The sequence below is a fragment of the Dipteris shenzhenensis genome, chromosome 6 (assembly GCF_047967505.1).
Source record: "Dipteris shenzhenensis isolate YYH24624 ecotype China chromosome 6, Dip_SZ_1.0, whole genome shotgun sequence".
Classification (NCBI taxonomy): Eukaryota; Viridiplantae; Streptophyta; class Polypodiopsida; order Gleicheniales; family Dipteridaceae; genus Dipteris; species Dipteris shenzhenensis.
Genome location: NC_141601.1, coordinates 22432623 through 22452219, shown reverse-complemented (window position 1 = coordinate 22452219; position 19597 = coordinate 22432623). Strand labels below are relative to the sequence as shown.

The 19597-nt window shown below is 44.1% G+C and overlaps 1 protein-coding gene and 1 pseudogene across 7 annotated transcripts in view; one reads left to right on the top strand and one right to left on the bottom strand.

Moving 5' to 3' along the window:
• Positions 1-19597, top strand: part of SOL1 (carboxypeptidase D) — a 78869-nt gene that overhangs the window by 42196 nt on the left and 17076 nt on the right. For all 7 annotated transcript variants that reach the window (XM_087375638.1, XM_087375637.1, XM_087375643.1 and 4 more), the window contains 4 exons: positions 5477-5599; positions 5773-5877; positions 6009-6055; positions 6156-6281. In XM_087375638.1, the coding sequence (XP_087231764.1) occupies positions 5477-5599; positions 5773-5877; positions 6009-6055; positions 6156-6281 (401 nt within the window). The remainder of the gene's footprint in view (positions 1-5476; positions 5600-5772; positions 5878-6008; positions 6056-6155; positions 6282-19597) is intronic.
• Positions 8159-10181, bottom strand: LOC147900932 (uncharacterized; annotated as a pseudogene).

Below are 19597 nucleotides of genomic sequence, written 5' to 3'. Positions count from 1 at the left end.
AAGATTGGAGAGGTCTTTGTTTGAGAGGCACCGTCTTCTTTGCAGTCTGCCATCCCTCATGAGAAGATGTGTTATTTTCCCCTAACTTGCTTTTTCCTTTATCCTTATTTTGAGCTGAATTGGCCTGGCTCCTTGTATGCAGTGAAGGCTTTGCTCCTTTAGCCTCAATCTTTTCCACATATGTCTTCTGACCTCCTTTATTAGAAGGCAGAGGGATAGCTGCTGGAGGAGGTGGATGAAGGATAGAGGGACACTCTGAAGCAAGATGCCCAAACTTGTGACAAGAAAAACAAGCTCCAGCAAAAATGCCCCATTTTAGAGTGAAATATTTCCTTCCCAAATTAACACCCTCAATCTCAACTGCAATAGAGGAGGGGGTCGGTCTATCAGTATTCCATAAGATGCAAAAACGATTTTTATTACCTGTGGGACGAGGGGGACAGATCACTTGTCCCAATGTCATAGCTAAACTTGGAAGCTCTGTTCTCATGTAATCTGGAAAATCAACCACTTCAACCCACACAGGGCAATGATGCTTGATGAGGTTCTGGTAGTCCTTATTAGGGGACCAGGTCATGATATGCACCATTTGTCGACCAAAAAATAAAGGGGACATTTCCAGCATCTTTTGTTTTGTCAGGGCATCCAAAAGATGAAGTTCATAAAATCCTCGAGAGGCAAAATAGACTCCTTCTACATAGCATCCACCTACGAGAGAATTCACCCATTGACCCACATCATTAGGAGAGGGAATTTTGCCTGGAAAAAAGATGATAACTGCAGTTGGAGAAAGCTTCTTCAAAGGATGTACAAGAGAGGGCAACTTCATTTTGTAAGTGAGTTCTGGAGGAGGTTGAGTCCATTCCCTTCTACTTTGTTGAAAATCATCATTCAACATATTAAACACATAGGAAGCATCTTCAGATGAAGGAGATATGGGGGGAGAGGTTTTCCTTGATTGTCTTTTGGGTTCAGGAGAGAGTGCTCTCTTGACATAATACTTGTTTGCTTCTGCCATGGAGGCTAAGGGATTCAAATAGATATCAAACGATGAGAATGAGATAGGGCTGAAGCACTGTACGAAAGAAAGGAGAAGCTGACAGAACTGTACGGAAGTGACGTTGTACTGAGTCAGAGAACGGACGTACGGAGAAGTTGACTGAACTGTACGGAATTTTCACACGGAGAATCTAACAAAAAAGTACGGAACAGAGATGCTGACAGGACACAAAGGGGCTAAGCTGTATGGAAGAGCCAGGGATGTACGGACTTACGGAAGAGACGCTGGGACTGATGCACTGTACGGACTTACGGATTAGTAGACAGAGCTGTACGGAACTTTCACACGGAGAATCTGACAGGACTGTACGGAACAGAGATGCCGACGCTAAGTTGTACAGAAGAGTTTGGGAAGTACGGACGTACGGAGGAAACTTCAGAAGGGGAAAAACGATGGTGAGGTAAAAAGCAGCGGGATCAGTCGAGGTTGCGCAGGGATGACCGAATCTGTTCGTACCACCGTACGGTGAGCGTACGGCGTCCGTACAGATGTACGGACGGAAAGGGGAGCTGTACGGGGACCTGTCTCTGCGTTGACCTCCTCTCTCTCGCTCTCTCATGCTCTCACGCTCTCACCTCACACACACACACACACACACACACACACACACACACACATACATACATACTTACATACATACATACATATGTGCTTACACATATACATGTATGCATGCATATATGTTTGTATGTATGTATGTGCATACTTACACATATATATGTATGCATGTACGTGTATATGTATGTTTGTATGTATAGGGATGTTCACAATTGGTAAGCCAAGTAACATAATCGTGGTGAAAAGTGCCCCCTTCGGTAGGCACACGCCCAAGGCCTGAGGGGGCAAATTGTTAATGATTTTTTGTCTCTTTGTACTAGGAAATATCTTGCCTTAGGAGTTAATCAGCATCTAATTAATTCACTCGGCCTCCAAATGAGAGCTACTAATGGACAAGGGGCAAAAATTAAGAAGCTAGAGGCAAAAACCCCCAAGAGTGTCTTGTTTTGTTGGTGCTAGTGGGGGTGAGCATCGGCAAGGAGACTGATAGGGTTAGATATGTATTGAGCCATTTGTATGTGGATCGCACAAAAATTGTGCATTACTGTTGCTTAGATGTCCATTCAGAAGTACATATAGAGTCGCTTGAACTACACTGGTACACCTTGTTAACTACTTGGTTGCATGCAATGAAGACTACACCTTACAATGTTTAAGAAATATGCATTTGTGCTCCATTTCCGTCTATTACTAGATGATTAACAATAAAAACATAAGTTTGAGATATGAGAATTGAAACCAAAAGGTAATTCTTTCCACACACGAAGTCACCACTTAATCAATTGGAGAAGAAGAACACAATCACACCACGAAAGCGACAGCAAGTTGGGTACAATCTCCCCCCCCTAGATAAGTGGCTCACGCTTCCTCATCTAGAGTATTTATGATATTTTATAAAAGCACCAAGGAGCCAAAATTATCCCTGTCATCCAAAAATGAGGGATTTGCTTTACATAGCCATCTTAGGGCCCAAAATGAATTATGTCCACTACAAAATATATTGTTCAAACTTGCAATAAATAAACCAATACAAAATTGGCCCATGGCCATATATAAGGCGCTGTGCGACACCTCGATCGGTACCCTTGTACTAACTCCAATTCTCGCTATGAGTTCCATCACCTGTACTCCAGCCACCAATTACATTAGTTATTAACAATCGATTGAACAAATCACCGAATCAACCGATCCCAACATAACCGCGCTCAAAGCAAAATAATCAAGCACAACACCAATAACATTGGCGACATCAATATTAACATGGAATCACCCACAATACCGATCATCTAGCATGGCAAAACACAAGCTAGTCAGGCATCCCCAACTAACCACACAAAGTATCCACTAGGACCCCCGCCGTGTCCAATGCACTCCTATGGAGTACTTTGCCATAGTCACACTTGACTAAAATAATAATGTTCAAAGAAAGATATATATCAGAAATATAATTTCCGTAACAAGAATGTAATAGCAAGGCAATTGATTTCAGTACGACACCCAAAATCCTATAGGGTCCTAGACAATATTATAAGGCTTTGAAAGAGAACAATCAAAGTGGGAGGATGCTACATAATCCATTCAATTGGCATTTTGCAGAGCGCTAGCAATTCACATTTTGTCTTCTCGCACACACAATCACCCTGTTTCATTTCACAAACACAACTGTTAAAAGAGAGAGGAACCTTGTAGCAAGAGCATTCCCCATGCTCATATAGACATCCGGATGCACAATTAAGAAACCTTCCCAAAATTGTGTTTGGACTCAAGAACCCTTTACTCTATATATTCAAACCAAGTGATGAGGGAATCCATTTCATTAATTCACATGAGGCTCATGATGGGGATTCCTTACATGTGCATGTGGGACCTTTGCCAAAATAGGTACGCTTGAGCCTACACAAAGCTATGTGCATCCAATGTTCAGGTCACCTAAGCCAGGGGTTAACATTTTGCGCAAACTTTCAGCGTGAATCCAAGAAAAAGCTTGGGACTCGGGGTAACTAAGAGCTGGGTTCCTTGGGTCAGTCCGGGCCACTTATGTGTGAATTTCAAGAATAGGCTTGAGTAGGCATGGCCCTTTAATCTACTAGTAGAGCCAAGGTGGTGCTTCTTGTCCTCAGGCCTCGGTGTTCACTTGGTGATCTGAGATAGCAGTCCTTGGTAGCTTCGGAGGGGCATTGATAGGCTAGTGTCGAGCTCTTCTTGTAATGGGCAAGGAGCCTAGAACACACCCTCAATAACTCTGCCCGTCCTATGCAGAACCGTGGAATGATGACTGTAGTGCACGCGAGAGAGAGAGAGAGAGAGAGAGAGAGAGAGAGAGAGAGACCACGGGAGGCCTTGCAGGCCTATGGGACAAAGTACAAAGTATACCAAAAAGGAAAATCTCATACAAGCCTCAGTGGGCTGGAGCAAAGGGCATGCTAGGGCCCTTGGTAAGTGCTAAACTGGTCTACAGAGCTCAATAGCTAGAGCAAAAATCAGATATAAATCAGAGACTAGCTGAAGTAGGCTGAGAGCTGGGACTCAGAAATTGAAGCCCGACATTGTGGTAGCTTGTTTGCTAGCAGCAAAAATGTGTCGGATATGCGTCTATCGGGCTCTCACACTGTGGTGGCGAGGGAGGCCGTGGTCTCCTCGATCTCTGAACCCCTTGGGCTATGTTTAGAGTGACCCCTCGTCTTGTGCGGTCTCCCTTGAGGAAAGCTGTGATAGATAGATAGATAGATATCGAGAACCCCTTGGGCTATGTAAAAGAATCAAATCTTGCAGAAAGACAGGATACAAGACAAGCAACATTGATAGACCAATGTTCTGCTTCTATCACAATGAGCATTTGAATGGCCTATTGGAACTTATACAAACATGACAGAAAGCCCATAGACATCTAGCAACAAGCAATAAAAGTGCATATGCAAGAGCAATATGCAAAATCAGAAGCAAAGCACATTAGAAACTGCAACTGACAAACAGATGCAAGTATCTCTCGATACAGACAATGCGAAGCAAAACAGAGTTGAGATACCAACGTATGATTTTACAGCATAGTTTCTTTATGAATCCTTTGGAAACATGAGACAAAGGCCACGGACATCAAGCAACAAGCAACAAAAGTAAAATGTGCAAGACCAATATGTAAAGTCAAATGCAAAACATATTAGAGAAAGTGCAACAGACAAAAGGATGCAATTACCTGCTGATCCAGACAATGCAAAGCAAAACAGAGTTGAGGTACCAATATATGATTATACAGCATAGTTTCTTTATGAGGCCATATTTGTGGATAATCCATGAGATTGCTATATATAATGCCTGATACACTCATATGTGATCTGCCAACCATGGATGATGACATCCAGTCCAGCAGAGACAAATGGCCTTTAATGTCCAAAACCAACAACCAACTATCAGATACAAGAGAAACACCGCATGCAAAGTGACTCAGCATCAACAAAGTAGAAAAGCAACATCAACAACAGTTCAACCACAAAGGTGAAAATTGAACCCCCCACCCCACGCCCCGATCATAAAACTCAGTTAGGGAGAGATTTGAGGGAAGGTGTTGAGGAACAATGTCAAAATTACATGTGCAATAATGTTAAATACGCACGAACACTCAAAGAGTGGTACAAAGGCAAATAGGATCCAATCCTAAACCTGAACGGTTGGTCAAAGGTGTATGCATTCATTCGTTAGTGTATAGTGACATATGTGTGCTTCTAGCTGTGCTCTCTCTGCTCCGTCTCCACTCTCTCCTCTCCTCCCCTCCTACTTTTGTCACTGATTTATCGTACCTTGCAGTGATGGTTTTATATGTGAGGTAACAGTATTAATACTGGGATGAAATTCGTCTTGCAGGCAACCCTTATTGTCAAAGGTGTGCACCTACATCTCTTGCCTTCAATGAATCCTGACGGATTCAAGTTGAAATCTCGGAACAATGCCAATAATGTCGATTTGAACCGGGATTTCCCAGACCAGGTAATGTTTACATTATTGTATAGTGCTTTTAGGAAGCTTTTGCTTAAATGAAATGGAAGGTCATAGTACATACTAAATTTGCCGCAAGCTAGGTCCTCTTGGGTGACATCTCTAATGTACTTTATTTTCAGTGAGGTGGCTAGAATGCACCTAACATAAGGAGCATTATACAGTTTTGGCCTCAGAATAATGATGAAAACCTGCGACAGCCAGAGACAAAGGCAGTCATGAATTGGACCAGCAGCAACAGATTTGTGGCATCTGCAAGTTTGCATGGGGTAATAAAGATGAAAATGTGTCTTGCTTCCTGCATGATATCATTTATTTGCAGTCACAACGACTATGCAACCTCTTTTGGTGAAACTTATAAAATTTTCCGTGTATTTGCTGCTGGTGTGCTGTGTTTAAGGGGGCTCTTGTTGCAAACTATCCTTGGGATGGCACTCCAGATGGAAGGTAAATTAGAGGTTTGTGGAGAGAGCATAAGTTTTTCTATGGTCGTCTGAGTGTTTTCCTTGGAAGATTCTGATAAGTAATGCGGTTGTTTCTGAGGCAGAACAAACTACTCCAAGTGTGATGATGATGACACCTTTCGTTACCTTGCAAGGACTTATAGTCAATCTCATGTCAGCATGTCTGGCAGTAAGGAATTCTCCAATGGGATTACTAATGGAGCTGCCTGGTCAGTTGATTTTGTACTTTCAGAGTACCTTGAAAATTCTCATTTGTACTTCCAGAAGACTTTTTTACTAAGTTTAAAAGACAGCACATCAATGTGATCTAGAGGGCATGTTGTGTTTGGCTATTCAGGAGACCATGGGTGTTATCTTTACTTGCCAAGTACATTTATTTTTCATGTTTTAGGTCTTATGCCAAACATGTCACTATGAAATACACCCCTCCCCCCTTTCTTATTCTTCTGGACCTTTGGGTTGCAACAATTCAGCGTAGTGCCCATATTTTTGAAGAGCCCTCTCCAAAAGAGACTCGTCATGTGCAGATCTCTGTCACTTCCGATAGATTGATGCATCCCATGGTATTTGAAAATGTTCTACATGAACAACTTTGCCATATGATCCGCTGTAATTTTCTTCTTTACTGGATTGAAGTGTGCCTGCTTACTGAACCAGCATATAATAGTCCAGAGACCATCAATCCCCGTAGGCGTCCTAGGAAGATCAAATATAAAATCCATGGCAGTGCTCTCCCACGGTCTATCTGGGATTGGCAATGGCTACAACAATCCAGGTGTCTTCTGCCTGTCAAACTTGACCTTGTGGCAGATGATGTATGTTCTGACAAAGGTATCCACATCCTGTCTCAAAGCTGGCCAATAGAAAAAGTGTTCCACTGCTTTAACCGTAGCATCAATGCCTCTATGTCCTGCATATGGTGGAGCATGACTTTCTATTATAACCTTTGACCTTAGCTGCTTTGTGACACAAAGGCGCCCATGCATCATAATGAAGCCATCTTTGAGAGTATAATGGTCATGCCGCTGATCATTAGATAGTTGGTCATAAATCCTTGAGAAATCCTCATCCTGAGCATACTGGTCCTTCATTACATCCAACTCACTATGGTAAGCAATGGTTACTGCGGAAACCTGAGGCTTCCTTGACAATGCATCGGCCACTACATTCCTTTTACCTTCCACATGCACTAACTGAAAGTGAAATATGAATAAGAAATCAGCCCATCGCATATGCTTCTCAAATAACTTCGTCTGATTGAGGAAATATCTTAAAGACTGATGATCTGTCTGCACTGTGAAATCAGCCCCAAGCAAATAGTGCTTCCACGTAGCGAGGGCATGAATTATAACCAGCAATTCCTTCTCATAAATGCCCAGATGTTTCTCATCATCTTGCAAAATTCTACTCTCATAGGCCACTACCCGTCCTTCGTGCATAGCGACCGCTCCAAGGCCATTCTTTCCACATGCATCAGCTTGGACGTGAAAAGCTTTCCGAAGATCTGGTAAGATCAATACTGGGTCTGTGGTAAGCTTTTCTTTTAGCATGTCAAATGCTGCAATTTTTTTTTCCAGCCCACACGAAGGATGCTCCCTTCTTCTACATTGCATAGAGTGGTGAAGCAAATTCAGAAAAATGGTGTATAAATCGCCTGTAGTACGAGCATAAGCGCAAAAAGCTTCGTACTTCATGCAAATTATGAACCTGTGGCCAGCTGCGAATTGCTTCAATCTTCGCGGGATCCATGCGCACTCCATCCTTGGAGATAATATGCCCAGAAAGTGAATCTCAGGCATGAGGAGCTCACTTTTCTTTGCATTTACAATCAGCCTATGCTTGCTGAGTTCTGCAAACACAATTGCTAGATGCTTCCTATGCTCTGCCTCATCTTTTGAGTACACAATGATGTCATTAAAGAAAGTTCCCACAAAAGCCCTATGCTCACGGAAGATTCTATCCATCATCCGATTAAAAGTGGCAGGAGCATTCGTAAGCCCAAATGGATTGGACACATCCTTTGGACGAATGCGTATCTGATGATACCCACTCTTGAGATCTATGCGACTGAAAATGGCTGACCTTTCTATATATCAAAGATATCATCAATCCTTGGAATTGGAAATCTGTTTTTTATGGTTATCTTGTTGAGTGCACGATAATCAATGCACATTCTCCAGGAACCATAACTCTTTTGCACCAACAAAACCGATGAATAGTAAGGGGAAGAACTGGGCTGAATTAGCCCCTTAGCCAAAACGTCCTTCACTTGGCTCATGATTTCTTCTTGCTGAGCTGCACTCACCCTATAAGGTCCTGTTTGGTGGACTAGTGCCTGGCACTGTATCAATTGCATGATCCTCAAGCCTCTCAGGTGGAAGTTCACCCGGTAACGAGTCAGAAAAACATTCTCTAAACTGATTAGGAAACCTGTCTGCTCTTTATCAAGCTTAAAGATTACAAATTGTGGATCATCAGACTTAGTATTCTTTGCAAAAACTAAGTAGACAAAAATGTGATGTTTAATTACTGAGCATATAGCTGGAGTGGATACGACAAGGGCTGACTCTCCCTTTAGTTTGACATCCAAAACATGCTTCTTCCCTCTATGTTCCAGGGAGATCTTTCGATTAAACGTGCCCACCAAAGCATGAACCCTGTGACACCAAGGCATTCCGAGCAAAACATCACAGCCCTCAAGAGGCATTATATAAAATTCCTCACTGTCCATAAAGCTTTGTATATGCAATCAGATCTTTCCAATGATAGGAGTAACCGTAGGGCTAAAGCCAAGACAAGCCAATCCTGCTTCACTCATAGGCCCCATCTCCTCTGCACGGATTTTGCCAATTCAGGAGAGAGAAAATTTGCATGAGCGTCCGGGTCAAAGAAAATGAATGTCATATGATCCCTGACTTTGCCCCATGCCCTGCAAAGCTCTGTAGCATCATCATTAGGTTGTTCACTGATAACATTAGGCATTAACCCTGCAGATGGTTTAGGTTGCTTACCTTTTTGCTCTTCCCTATCGTCCACTTTCCCTTTTTTCTTATGTTTTGGGCAATCCCATGCCATATCCCCCTCTTCTTTACAGTGAAAGCAATTGTTAGTCTCCATCAAGGCTTTCCTTTCCTCACGTGACAGCGAATTAGAACCTGGCCTATCACGCTTCTTCCCTTTGTTAAAAGGAGGCTTGGAAGCATTCCCTGGCTTCCCTGCTTTCTTGAAACTCTCAGACTTACTGTTTTTATAGCCGCTGGTTTTTCCCAACAATAATGCATCAGCTGTGGTAGCCTTCTCAATGAGTTGAGACATGTTGGTAACTCTTGTTTTAGTACAGTAGTCCCTGATTTCCTTTGGCAGCCCACAATAGTATTTTTCAATCTGTTCTGACAAGGGCACATGTCTATAAGAGCTGACCGGCAAGAGATCTTCCCAAAACTTTTTGTTGTACTCTTCCAAGTTATGATAGTGAGTTGCATCCAACTTGTGCCATGCTGTCATAACATCTACGTCAAAGGTAGTGGTCAACCAGGTTGCTGAAAACCCCTTCTTAAACTGAACCCAACTCGTGGGTGCTCTATTTTGGAGCAGCAAATTTGTCCACCATTGTAGAGCATTCTTCTTCAAGAAGGTGGCTGCGTTTCGCATTTTAGATGACTACGAAGTTCCCTCTTGCTGAAAAGGCTGAAATAAAACTGCTGCACAAAAGTTAAAGCCTTCAGCCTGTCCTGAGCCCCATTAAAGGTCTCAAACTTCACTACTGCACTACCCCCTTTGTAATCTTTTAACTTCCCTTTGAGTGTTAGATTATCTTACATAGGTGGTTGTAAAAATGGAGGTTGAATTGCATTCCCTCCAGCCTACCCTGCATTACCACTACCCATCAAACCAGCCCCAAGCATACCAAACATACGTGTAGGAGCTCCAAAGGTTCCTGACCTTCCACTTTGCATTCCTGGCTGCATGCCAATATTGCCATACATCATATTAGGCATTGCGGGCTGCATTTCCCCAAATACATTGCCTTGCATCCCTTGCATCCTAGGCTGTAAACCAACAGGGTAATTCTCAAGCATTCCTTGACCATCATTAACTTGACCAGCCATTGCTTGAAATACCAAACCCCCACCAAAATACCCTGGATGCATAAAGGGTTGGGGAAGTTCTTGCTGCCCTTGATTTAAATTCTGAAAATCAGCCCTTTGACCGTACATAAACATACCAGGACCTTGAAAGGGCTGCTGTTTGAAGCTCCTGTACATTTGGCATTACTGGAAGCTGTCCATCCAATGGATTCACTCTTCACCACCCTCCTCCCCACCCACCCACCCACCCCTCTGCCCTGCCATGTCACACATGCACACCAACTGTGCAATTTTCAAACAAATTTGTGAATTTGTGAAAATAGTGTTAACAAACATTTTACATTTGGGGTTCTCTTAGGACCCAACACCTCCCTTGTCTGACTCTATGTTGTATCCAAAGTGCAACCCATTGACTCCTTGTGGAGGACTTCCAAGCATCACATCTCCTTGTCTTCTTGACATGTCGAACTGCTTTTGCGAGAGTTGAGACCTCTATCTTGTCACGCTTGAGAGTCCTAGACATCTATAAAACCAGTTGAACATTTTGTGTAGTGCATTGTTTTATGTGATACCACCCCCATGCCTTGTATTCTTGAAGTAGGTTGCCTTTGCTCTATAGTGCGATTCCTCCATGTCTTGAGTATTCCAAATGGACAATGGCACCCATTGCTCCACAAAGCACATTGCATGTGCATAAAGAATATGCTGTAAAGAAAGACATTGTATTAGAAACATAAACTGACTCAACGTTAATGCACAAAATTTCAACCTAAGGAGGATTACCATGTAATGTGTAATATGTGTGTAATACTACCCGCAAAGGACAGCCAAAACACTTCTCATTTGCTCTCCCTCTCTCCCTCTCTCAACAGAGACACTAGGGCCCAGGACAATCGTTGGGCTGGACCCCCCCGAAGGTTTTTATTCATTCGAGAGAAAATGAGTACAAGAGTTCAGCGTGGAAGCTGTACATTTCCAAAAATCCAACGTAGAAGGAATCATTACATGGGCTCTAAGGCTCCCCTTCTTGGGAACAAGCCACTTGTCAAATTTCTACACTACTTTCCCAATTACATGCCACTAAGGGCAACTGTGGAGTCTTCGAAGCACTTGGTCACGCGAACTGCCTCCTAAACTCTGATTAGGCTCCCGTAGCGCTTAGGAAAATAACTCTTCCTAGTAGTTGCAATAATTAATTAAAGCGCACCACCATGGCACCCATTAATTATTAGCGCTTTGCATGCAAATAACACACTATGGACTAATTCTAGTTATGGTGGGCGTCCCACTGAACACATGTGCACACATAACAAATATAATAAATAAATAAATATATATATATATTTATTCTCTTGTTGACCGAAGTCAACGCTCTTGATTATAATTAAGAGGCTTTGACCAAGGGTCAAGGCGCCTTAATTATAGCCAAGTCTCTCCAACCGAAGTTGGCACAACTCTCCAACCGAAGTTGGCACATCTTGGTTAACCGTGGTTAACCCTCTTGGCGCATGCCAAGTCTCGTTGACCGAAGTCAACTCTCTGACCGTAGTCAGCTCTGTAGTTCTCTGGTTAACCGTAGTTAGCCCTCTTGGTAATAAACCAAGTCTTCCCGATCTAGGTCAGGTTTACTTGACCAGAGTCATGTATCTTTGACCATAGTCAATTCTTAGACCATTAAAAGAACTCTTTGACCATAATTAACACATATAAAACTCTTTAATTATGATCAAATAAATGGTCGACTGTACTTTGACTTAGAATATTTACATTGTGGTGACATCCCCTCGGTTTCTATTCAGTTGATCTCAACTGAAAAGCTTCCTTGTAAACATCCAAAAGCTGTGGATGATCGGATAACATGTCTTCATCCATCCACTTGGCATCTAATGCCGTATAATTCTTGAATTTTACAAGATACCTATAAAACTCCTTGCCCTGAGGGCCTTTGCGTACAGTATGGTACACAATTTGCTCTGGCTGAAGGACCTCCTTCAGCTCATCCACTTCTGGTGGATCCTCTGATATTGGCTCTGTAGGCTTTGGCCCCTGGAATAGAAGGGCCATAGTATCTGGAAGATAACTTTGCATACACTTTTTGTTTGCCTTTAACTTGCGGAGCCTAGCTTTTTCAAACTTCAAAAGTACCCAATCCCTTCCTTGAGATCTAACTGTCTCCTATGCTTATCTGCAGCTCTTTTATGTTTCTCTTGAGACCTTTCGATTGCTGTCCGGACTTGGCTGTAAGCTGTCTGGAGGTCTCTCACAAACCGATCAGCTGCAAATATTTCATCCTTGGTCCTCAGGATAGGTGGCAGAATCACCTTCCCATAAATGACCTCAAAGGGGGCTTTCCCTGTAGAGCTGTGTACTATATTATTGTAAGCAAACTCTACCAATGGTAGGTACTTTTCCCAGTCTGAACCTTGGTCACCCACGTAGCATTTCAGCATATGCTGTAGAATTTGCTACTTCACTTTGACCATCTGTCTGGGGATGGAAAGAAGAAGAAAAATTCAGATTCGTCCCCATGTTATCAAATAAAGCTCTCCAGAATAGACTGGTCATTCTGGGATCTAAAATGAGCTTGCTTGCTGAATCTATCAATGATAGTCCAAATCCCATCATTCTTTGACTTTGATCTTGGCAAATTGAAAATGAAGTCCATTGTAATACTTTCCCACAGTGCCTGAGACATGGGAAGAGGCATAAGTAGGCCAGGTGCCTTTCGTCTATCATACTTCACTTTCTGACACGTAAGGCATCTTTCTGCATCCCTGGCCAAAAGAAATACCTCTCTAGTGCTAGAGTTGTTGCTGTAATTCCTCTATGTCCAGCATAGGGAGGTGCATGGCATTCCTCTAAAATCTTTTTCCTCATCTCTTGGGTGATGCATAGGCAGTCATCTTTCATTAGATACCCATCTTTTAGGGAATAGTGGCTGGTGGACTGCCCCTCTTGCATTTGCTGTAAAATCTCACAAAATCCTGCATCATTAGCATATTGCTCCCTCATGCCTTCTTCAGCCTCTATCTCTACCTCAATCTCAACCTCAACCTTAACTCCTGCTACAGTGTCAGTTTCGTTTTCAGCTCCAACCTCAGCTCCCTCTATCTCTATCTCTACTTCGACTTCAGTCCCCGCTTCAAGCCCAGCTCTAGTTCTAGTATCAGCTCCATCTACATCTACGATCAGTGACATACTCATGCCCATGGCACCGGTTGTTGTTCCCTTTCCCTCTTCTCCTGTTATAGCTCTCGCACAGCTTATGACCCCTACTTTGGAGGTGTCATACACTGTGCCGCATTACGCTTCACTCTCCCCTCTCCCTCTCAGTCAGCCCACCCTCCCACAGCCCATTGGGGCTGCCTCATCCATTCCACTGTCATCTCCATTCCTCACTCAGCCACCGTCCAGTTTTCGGACTCAGTCCCACTTTTTCATGCCACAGTCACCACAGTTTCAGCATGGACATGGGTGGACTGACACACCAGAGGCCCGTGAGACCCTACTCACAGAGATACATAGTTTTCGTGAGCGTGAGATGGAGCTGGCTTGCTTCGCACGGGAGCAGGTCCGCTTCAACCAGGAGTAGAGCCGCATCAGACAGGAGCAGGCTAGGGCCATTCGGGAGCAGGCGGGTCTTATTCAGGGACTCAGACATGCATGCAATCTGCTATTGAGGAGACTTCCAGATGGGTTGATGTGGCCAAACGGGAACCCGCAAGGGTCACCGTTTCAGCTACCCTCATGGAGCAGTAGCAGAGAGCCAGTAAGGCTCTCAACATCAGAGTACGCGGGATCCCACGCACTGAGGCTACACCGATGGTAGATGCGACTACGTTCGTGACCGCTACCCTGGGTGTGGCTGAGCACAGGATAGAGAGGGCATGGCGGGTGGGGAGAGATCCCAAGCGAGAGCAACCCCTCATCATACGATTTCATGACACTCAGGCACGACTTTCAGCTCTACGACGCAGGTCAGTCCTTCGAGATCAGCCAACGATCTCTATGGATGAGGACCTCACACCTCTACAGGTTGAGGAGAGGCGCTCTTTGCTCAGCGGATATACATGGGAGTCTGCCTACAGAGATGAGACGAGGGGTACAGGAGGAGTTCGAGGTTTAGGTGGAGTTGCAGTCCTTTTCAGATCCACACTTCGGGGGATCATTTCAGTAGAGCAGAGAGAGACACATTCCAGATTTCTTTGGATCCGGATATGACACATGGACAACCAGGATCTGTTTGTCGCAGTTTGCTACTTCCCCCCGGAGACCTCGCACTTTGCTAGAGATATTCGAGGTGATGATGAGACATCCCCATTTGCTGCCCTTTATCAGTCCATCGTTGACTTTTCTAGCCGCGGAGAAGTCCTTCTAGTGGGGGACTTCAACGCGAGGACAAGGGCCCGTCAGGTACTACTTCTTGATTTCAGAGATGATTCCACTCTACTGGCAGATGTTGACCTTGAGGAGGCAGGTATGCTACGGGTTTCGGCTGATAGGCGAGGTCCACTCTCATCCTATGGGTAGGCCCTATTAGACCTAGGCAGAATACATGATCTCATTATCTATAATGGTCTTGACAGATGGCCCGCTTCATGTGGTTTCACATGCTTTCCACATGGGGGGGGCTCCAGTGTTGTTGATTACATCATGGGATCCCCTGTCTTCACATCTTGCATTACTGACTTCATTGTAGCACCTCTCCCCCCAGGGGCTGATCATACATACCTTTACTTTCGCATCTCCACCTCCCTTCGCACAGCACCTTCCACCCCACTCAGTGCTTACTCCACCTACCACGATATACGCTTTGATCGGGATCACTCACCTTCTTACTGTGGCTGTCTGTACATACTTCTCGCTTATGTGGACTTCATATCCTTTTAGAGGATCGTGCTGCCCTTGTCACCCGCTCACTACACGAGGCTGCCATTCACGCTTTTCCCCACACCACCCGCTCCACCCGCCCACCACCCCCTGGAACCATACCCTGTAATAGTTGGTACGATGATCAGTGTAAGGCCTTACGCCGTCAACTTAGATTCGAAACCAAAAACAGTCTTCCGAGCACACCAGATACGCTACGTGAATACCGTAGATTGGTACGGAGGAAGAAACTAGACTTCCTTCGTCGAAACGAGGAGGGGCTACTGAACATTTTGTTTAGTAACAACTCTAAGGACTTATGGCGGAAATTTCTAGAAGGACGGTCCCCTTTGCCACTCACTGACACCCAGATCTGGTTTGATTATGCACGCACACTTTATGACATTCCAAATCAGCCAGTCCCTAAGCTCTCACACATGCCTCGTCCCACATCCTGCACCCTCTTCTCTAGAGGAGGGGTAAAGGATGCTGTAATGAAACTTCATAATGGCCGAGCGAAGGATCATGAGGGACTATGCACTGAGTTCATTGCATATGGGATTAACCTCCTAGCCCCGATCTTAGCAAAGCTTTTTAATGAAGCGGTTTGTTTGGGATTTCCACACACTTGGATCATTAACACTATCTCACCCATCCACAAGGCAGGGGATCTCATGAGCTCGGAGAACTACAGGACCTTTATGATTGGACATGTCATGTCCGAGATTTATGCATCAGTACTTGACTCCGAGGTTAGCAGACTTGCAGAGTGTCGAGGACTCAGAGCAACAGGACAGGCCGGATTCCGGCGTGATCATGGAACCATGGACCACATTCTGACGCTTAGATGTATCATCGAGGAGGTGAGGTCATGGAAGCAGAGGGTTTATTGTTGCTTTGTGGATTTTCGCAAGGCATTTGACACGGTCCCGAGAGCCCGCCTTATACGGCACCTACAGGACTTGGGTTATGACCAGGAGATAATTTGGGCTGTCATGGCACTTTACGAGAGAGTTTCTGGTAGAGTTCGGGTAGGATCCGGGTGGACAGACGAGATCATGAGTACCATCGGGGTCAAACAAGGGTGTCCTTTGTCGCCTACCTTGTTTGGCCTCTACATTAACGAGCTTGAGACAATGATGTAGACACAGGGGGGTGTAGGTTGCTCTCTTGCGGACACGCTGATCCAAATTTTGCTCTATGCAGATGACGTGGCTCTCTTGTCTTCCTCAGCAGAGGGGCTTTAGAGACACCTAGACGCACTACAGTCCTTTTGTGAGTCTCATGATTTGAAGATCACACCAAGGTCATGATCTTCAATACATCTCGAGCCATCATGCGTCAGGAGCAGTTCACATTTGCATGGTCATCTGTTGAGATAGTTTCATCATACACTTATCTTGGGGTTATCTTCTCCGAACCGAGCTTCACTATGAGACCCGCGATGCAGGCACGCTTGAGTAGAGGGTATGCCTCATTGGCCAGGCTAGAGAGGCAGTGCTTCCGCTCACACTTTCAGGATCCATGCACCAAGGGGTGCTTTTTGACTCCTTGGCTCGCCCAGCGGGGATGTACGGTAGTCCTTGTTGGGGGCCAGACTTGTCGGATACAGAGTGGGCCCGTGTGGAGCGGCTACAAGTTCTCATGCTATCACGGATGATTCGTGGTAAGTCATCCATTCCTCACCATATCATTTAGGCTGAGTTTGGGTCACCCCCTTTACAGCTAGATGCTGCATTTCAGATCATCACATATCTGTACCGAGTTAGGGAATATGGGGATTATACCTCAGGGCATAGCAGGCTACCATGGATAGCTCTATCCTTTTCTATGGCACTTGCAGTAGGAGGAGATCAGAGGTGCTGGTATGCATGTACAGAGAGATGGTTTGAGCGACTGGGGCTCCACATGGATAGACTACCTCCCTTCTTGTTGACCGAAGTCAACACTCTCTGCAACTCTGTAGTTCTCGGGTTAACCATAGTTAACCCTCCTGGTAATAAACCAAGTCTCCCCGACCGAGGTCAGGTTTACTTGACCAGAGTCAAGTATCTTTGACCGTAGTCAATTCTTTGACCATTAAAAGAACTCTTTGATCATAATTAACACATATAAAACTCTTTAATTATGATCAAATAAATGGTTCACTGTACTTTGACTTAGGATATTTACATTGTGGTAATAATGTGACTACCCCCATGCTTCTAGCATCAATGATATGAATTCTCTCAATGCTGCCTTGAATCTCTCATAATAAAGCTCATCCATTTGACCCTGTCTAAGCAACTTTATAAATGCATCAAGCTTTTTCCACAGTTTTGCTGTCAAAGAAGCAATTTGCGAATGTGAAGCTTAATTCGTAGTGCACTCACACAAAGCTTTCTAATACTCCCAACCTAGGGTGCTCTAAGCCAATGTATGTTTTTCTTTATTAGCATTGTGGTTGGACAAGGACCTCCTTGCCTTTCCTCCACCCATGGATACTTTAGCAGGAAGATTTTGTGTATTTCTTGATTGTTTCTTGCCTGCTTAAGCTTCACATTGCCTCTATGAAGTCCCATCAATGAGAGTAGTTCTTAAGCTTTTGCAATGCATGGTGTAGAGACTTGCTATGGCCTCAAATTCCAAGCATAAACTAAATGGAGATAGAGTATCGTGTCAAGTACATATATATATATATATATATATATACACATATATATATACATATATATATATATATGTATATATAAATATATAAATATATATATTTATTCTCTCGTTGACCGAAGTCAACACTCTCTGCAACTCTGTAGTTCTGTGGTTAACCGTAGTTAACCCTCTTGGTAATAAACCAAGTCTCCCCGACCGAGGTCAGGTTTACTTGACCAGAGTCAAGTATCTTTGACCGTAGTCAATTATTTGACCATTAAAAGAACTCTTTGATCATAATTAACACATATAAAACTCTTTAATTATGATCAAATAAATGGTCAACTGTACTTTGACTTAGGATATTTACATTGTGGTGACAATGTGACTACCCCCATGCTTCTAGCATCAATGTTATGAATTCTCTCAATGCTGCCCTGAATCTCTCATAATAAAGCTCATCCATTTGACCCTGTCTAAGCAACTTTATAAATGCATCAAGCTTTGTCCACAGTTTTGCTGTCAAAGAAGCAATTTGCGAATGTGAAGCTTAATTCGTAGTGCACTCACACAAAGCTTTCTAATACTCCCAACCTAGGGTGCTCTAAGCCAATGTATGTTTTTCTTTATTAGCATTGTGGTTGGACAAGGACCTCCTTGCCTTTCCTCCACCCATGGATACTTTAGCAGGAAGATTTTGTGTATTTCTTGATTGTTTCTTGCCTGCTTAAGCTTCACATTGCCTCTATGAAGTCCCATCAATGAGAGTAGTTCTTAAGCTTTTGCAATGCATGGTGTAGAGACTTGCTATGGCCTCAAATTCCAAGCATAAACTAAATGGAGATAGAGTATCTTGTCAAGTATACGCGGTTTAGCATGCAAAGTACACATGTGTACCCACTCTAATGGAATCGGCAAAATGGGGTCCCACTTAGGATCCTTTTGGTGATGATCAGGGGCTGCACTTTGGTTGCAAGCGAGGATGCCATTTTTCCACTGTAGGCTTTCCGTTTGCATCTTCTGAGAGTGGGTGTAATACAAGCATATCCATTTTGCATATGCACCTGTATCACAACCATACAAGCATTGACGGTCTTCAAAGCACCAGCTAGATGCCATTCAACTTGAAACATTCCATGCCCATCCATTGTCAATGTTTGCCTTGCCTCTTGTCTTTGAATAATTGATGGGATCCCGGTTCTCTCCAAAACCCACTTCAGTGTCTCGTGGCACTCCTTTGAGGTCTCAAATGCTACAAGCCACTATATGTACTTCTCAGATTAGACTGAGAAACCCTGCTCAGCTTCCTCATCCCCTTGAGCAAAACACAAGGCGTTGTTCATAATACAAATGCTCACCCTCTCTAGCTTGTGCTTTTTTACGAACTGAGCTTCATCCATTTTTATAGCAAATACTAGCTTGCCATCCGTACAATGAAAGAGAAATATATTAAGGACGTAGAAATGAGAAGAAGTAAAGTTGAATGCGAAGAGGGAATTTCTCTCTCATCGCATAGAATTTGACCATGGCTCTTTGCAAATTCTCTACATCCACGTTGCCTGCAAGGTCCCGTCGTCTCCTCTGCGTAATCCCCCCATCGATTTCTTGCCCAAGGCCTTCCTTGGCCTTCCTTTGCAAAAGGGGGCTGCATGGGCTTGCCACGTGGCAGCCCATGCCTTGGGTTGCCCCCCCAAGGGCCTTTATTTGCCCAAGTCCCCTCTAGTGGGGCCTTTTTAAAAGCCCCACCAATGACCAATCTTAATTCTAAGGTTCTGTGGACCCCTTCTTGGCCCTAGAACTTGCATTTGCCTCGAAGGCACAGTTTCCCAGGGGGAAACTTGCACATCCTCATCCCGTGGGCCGTGACCTCGCCACGGGGTTGAGGCCACATGTGAGTATCAAAACTCACACCCTCGTGACAAGGGAGAAGGGGCACA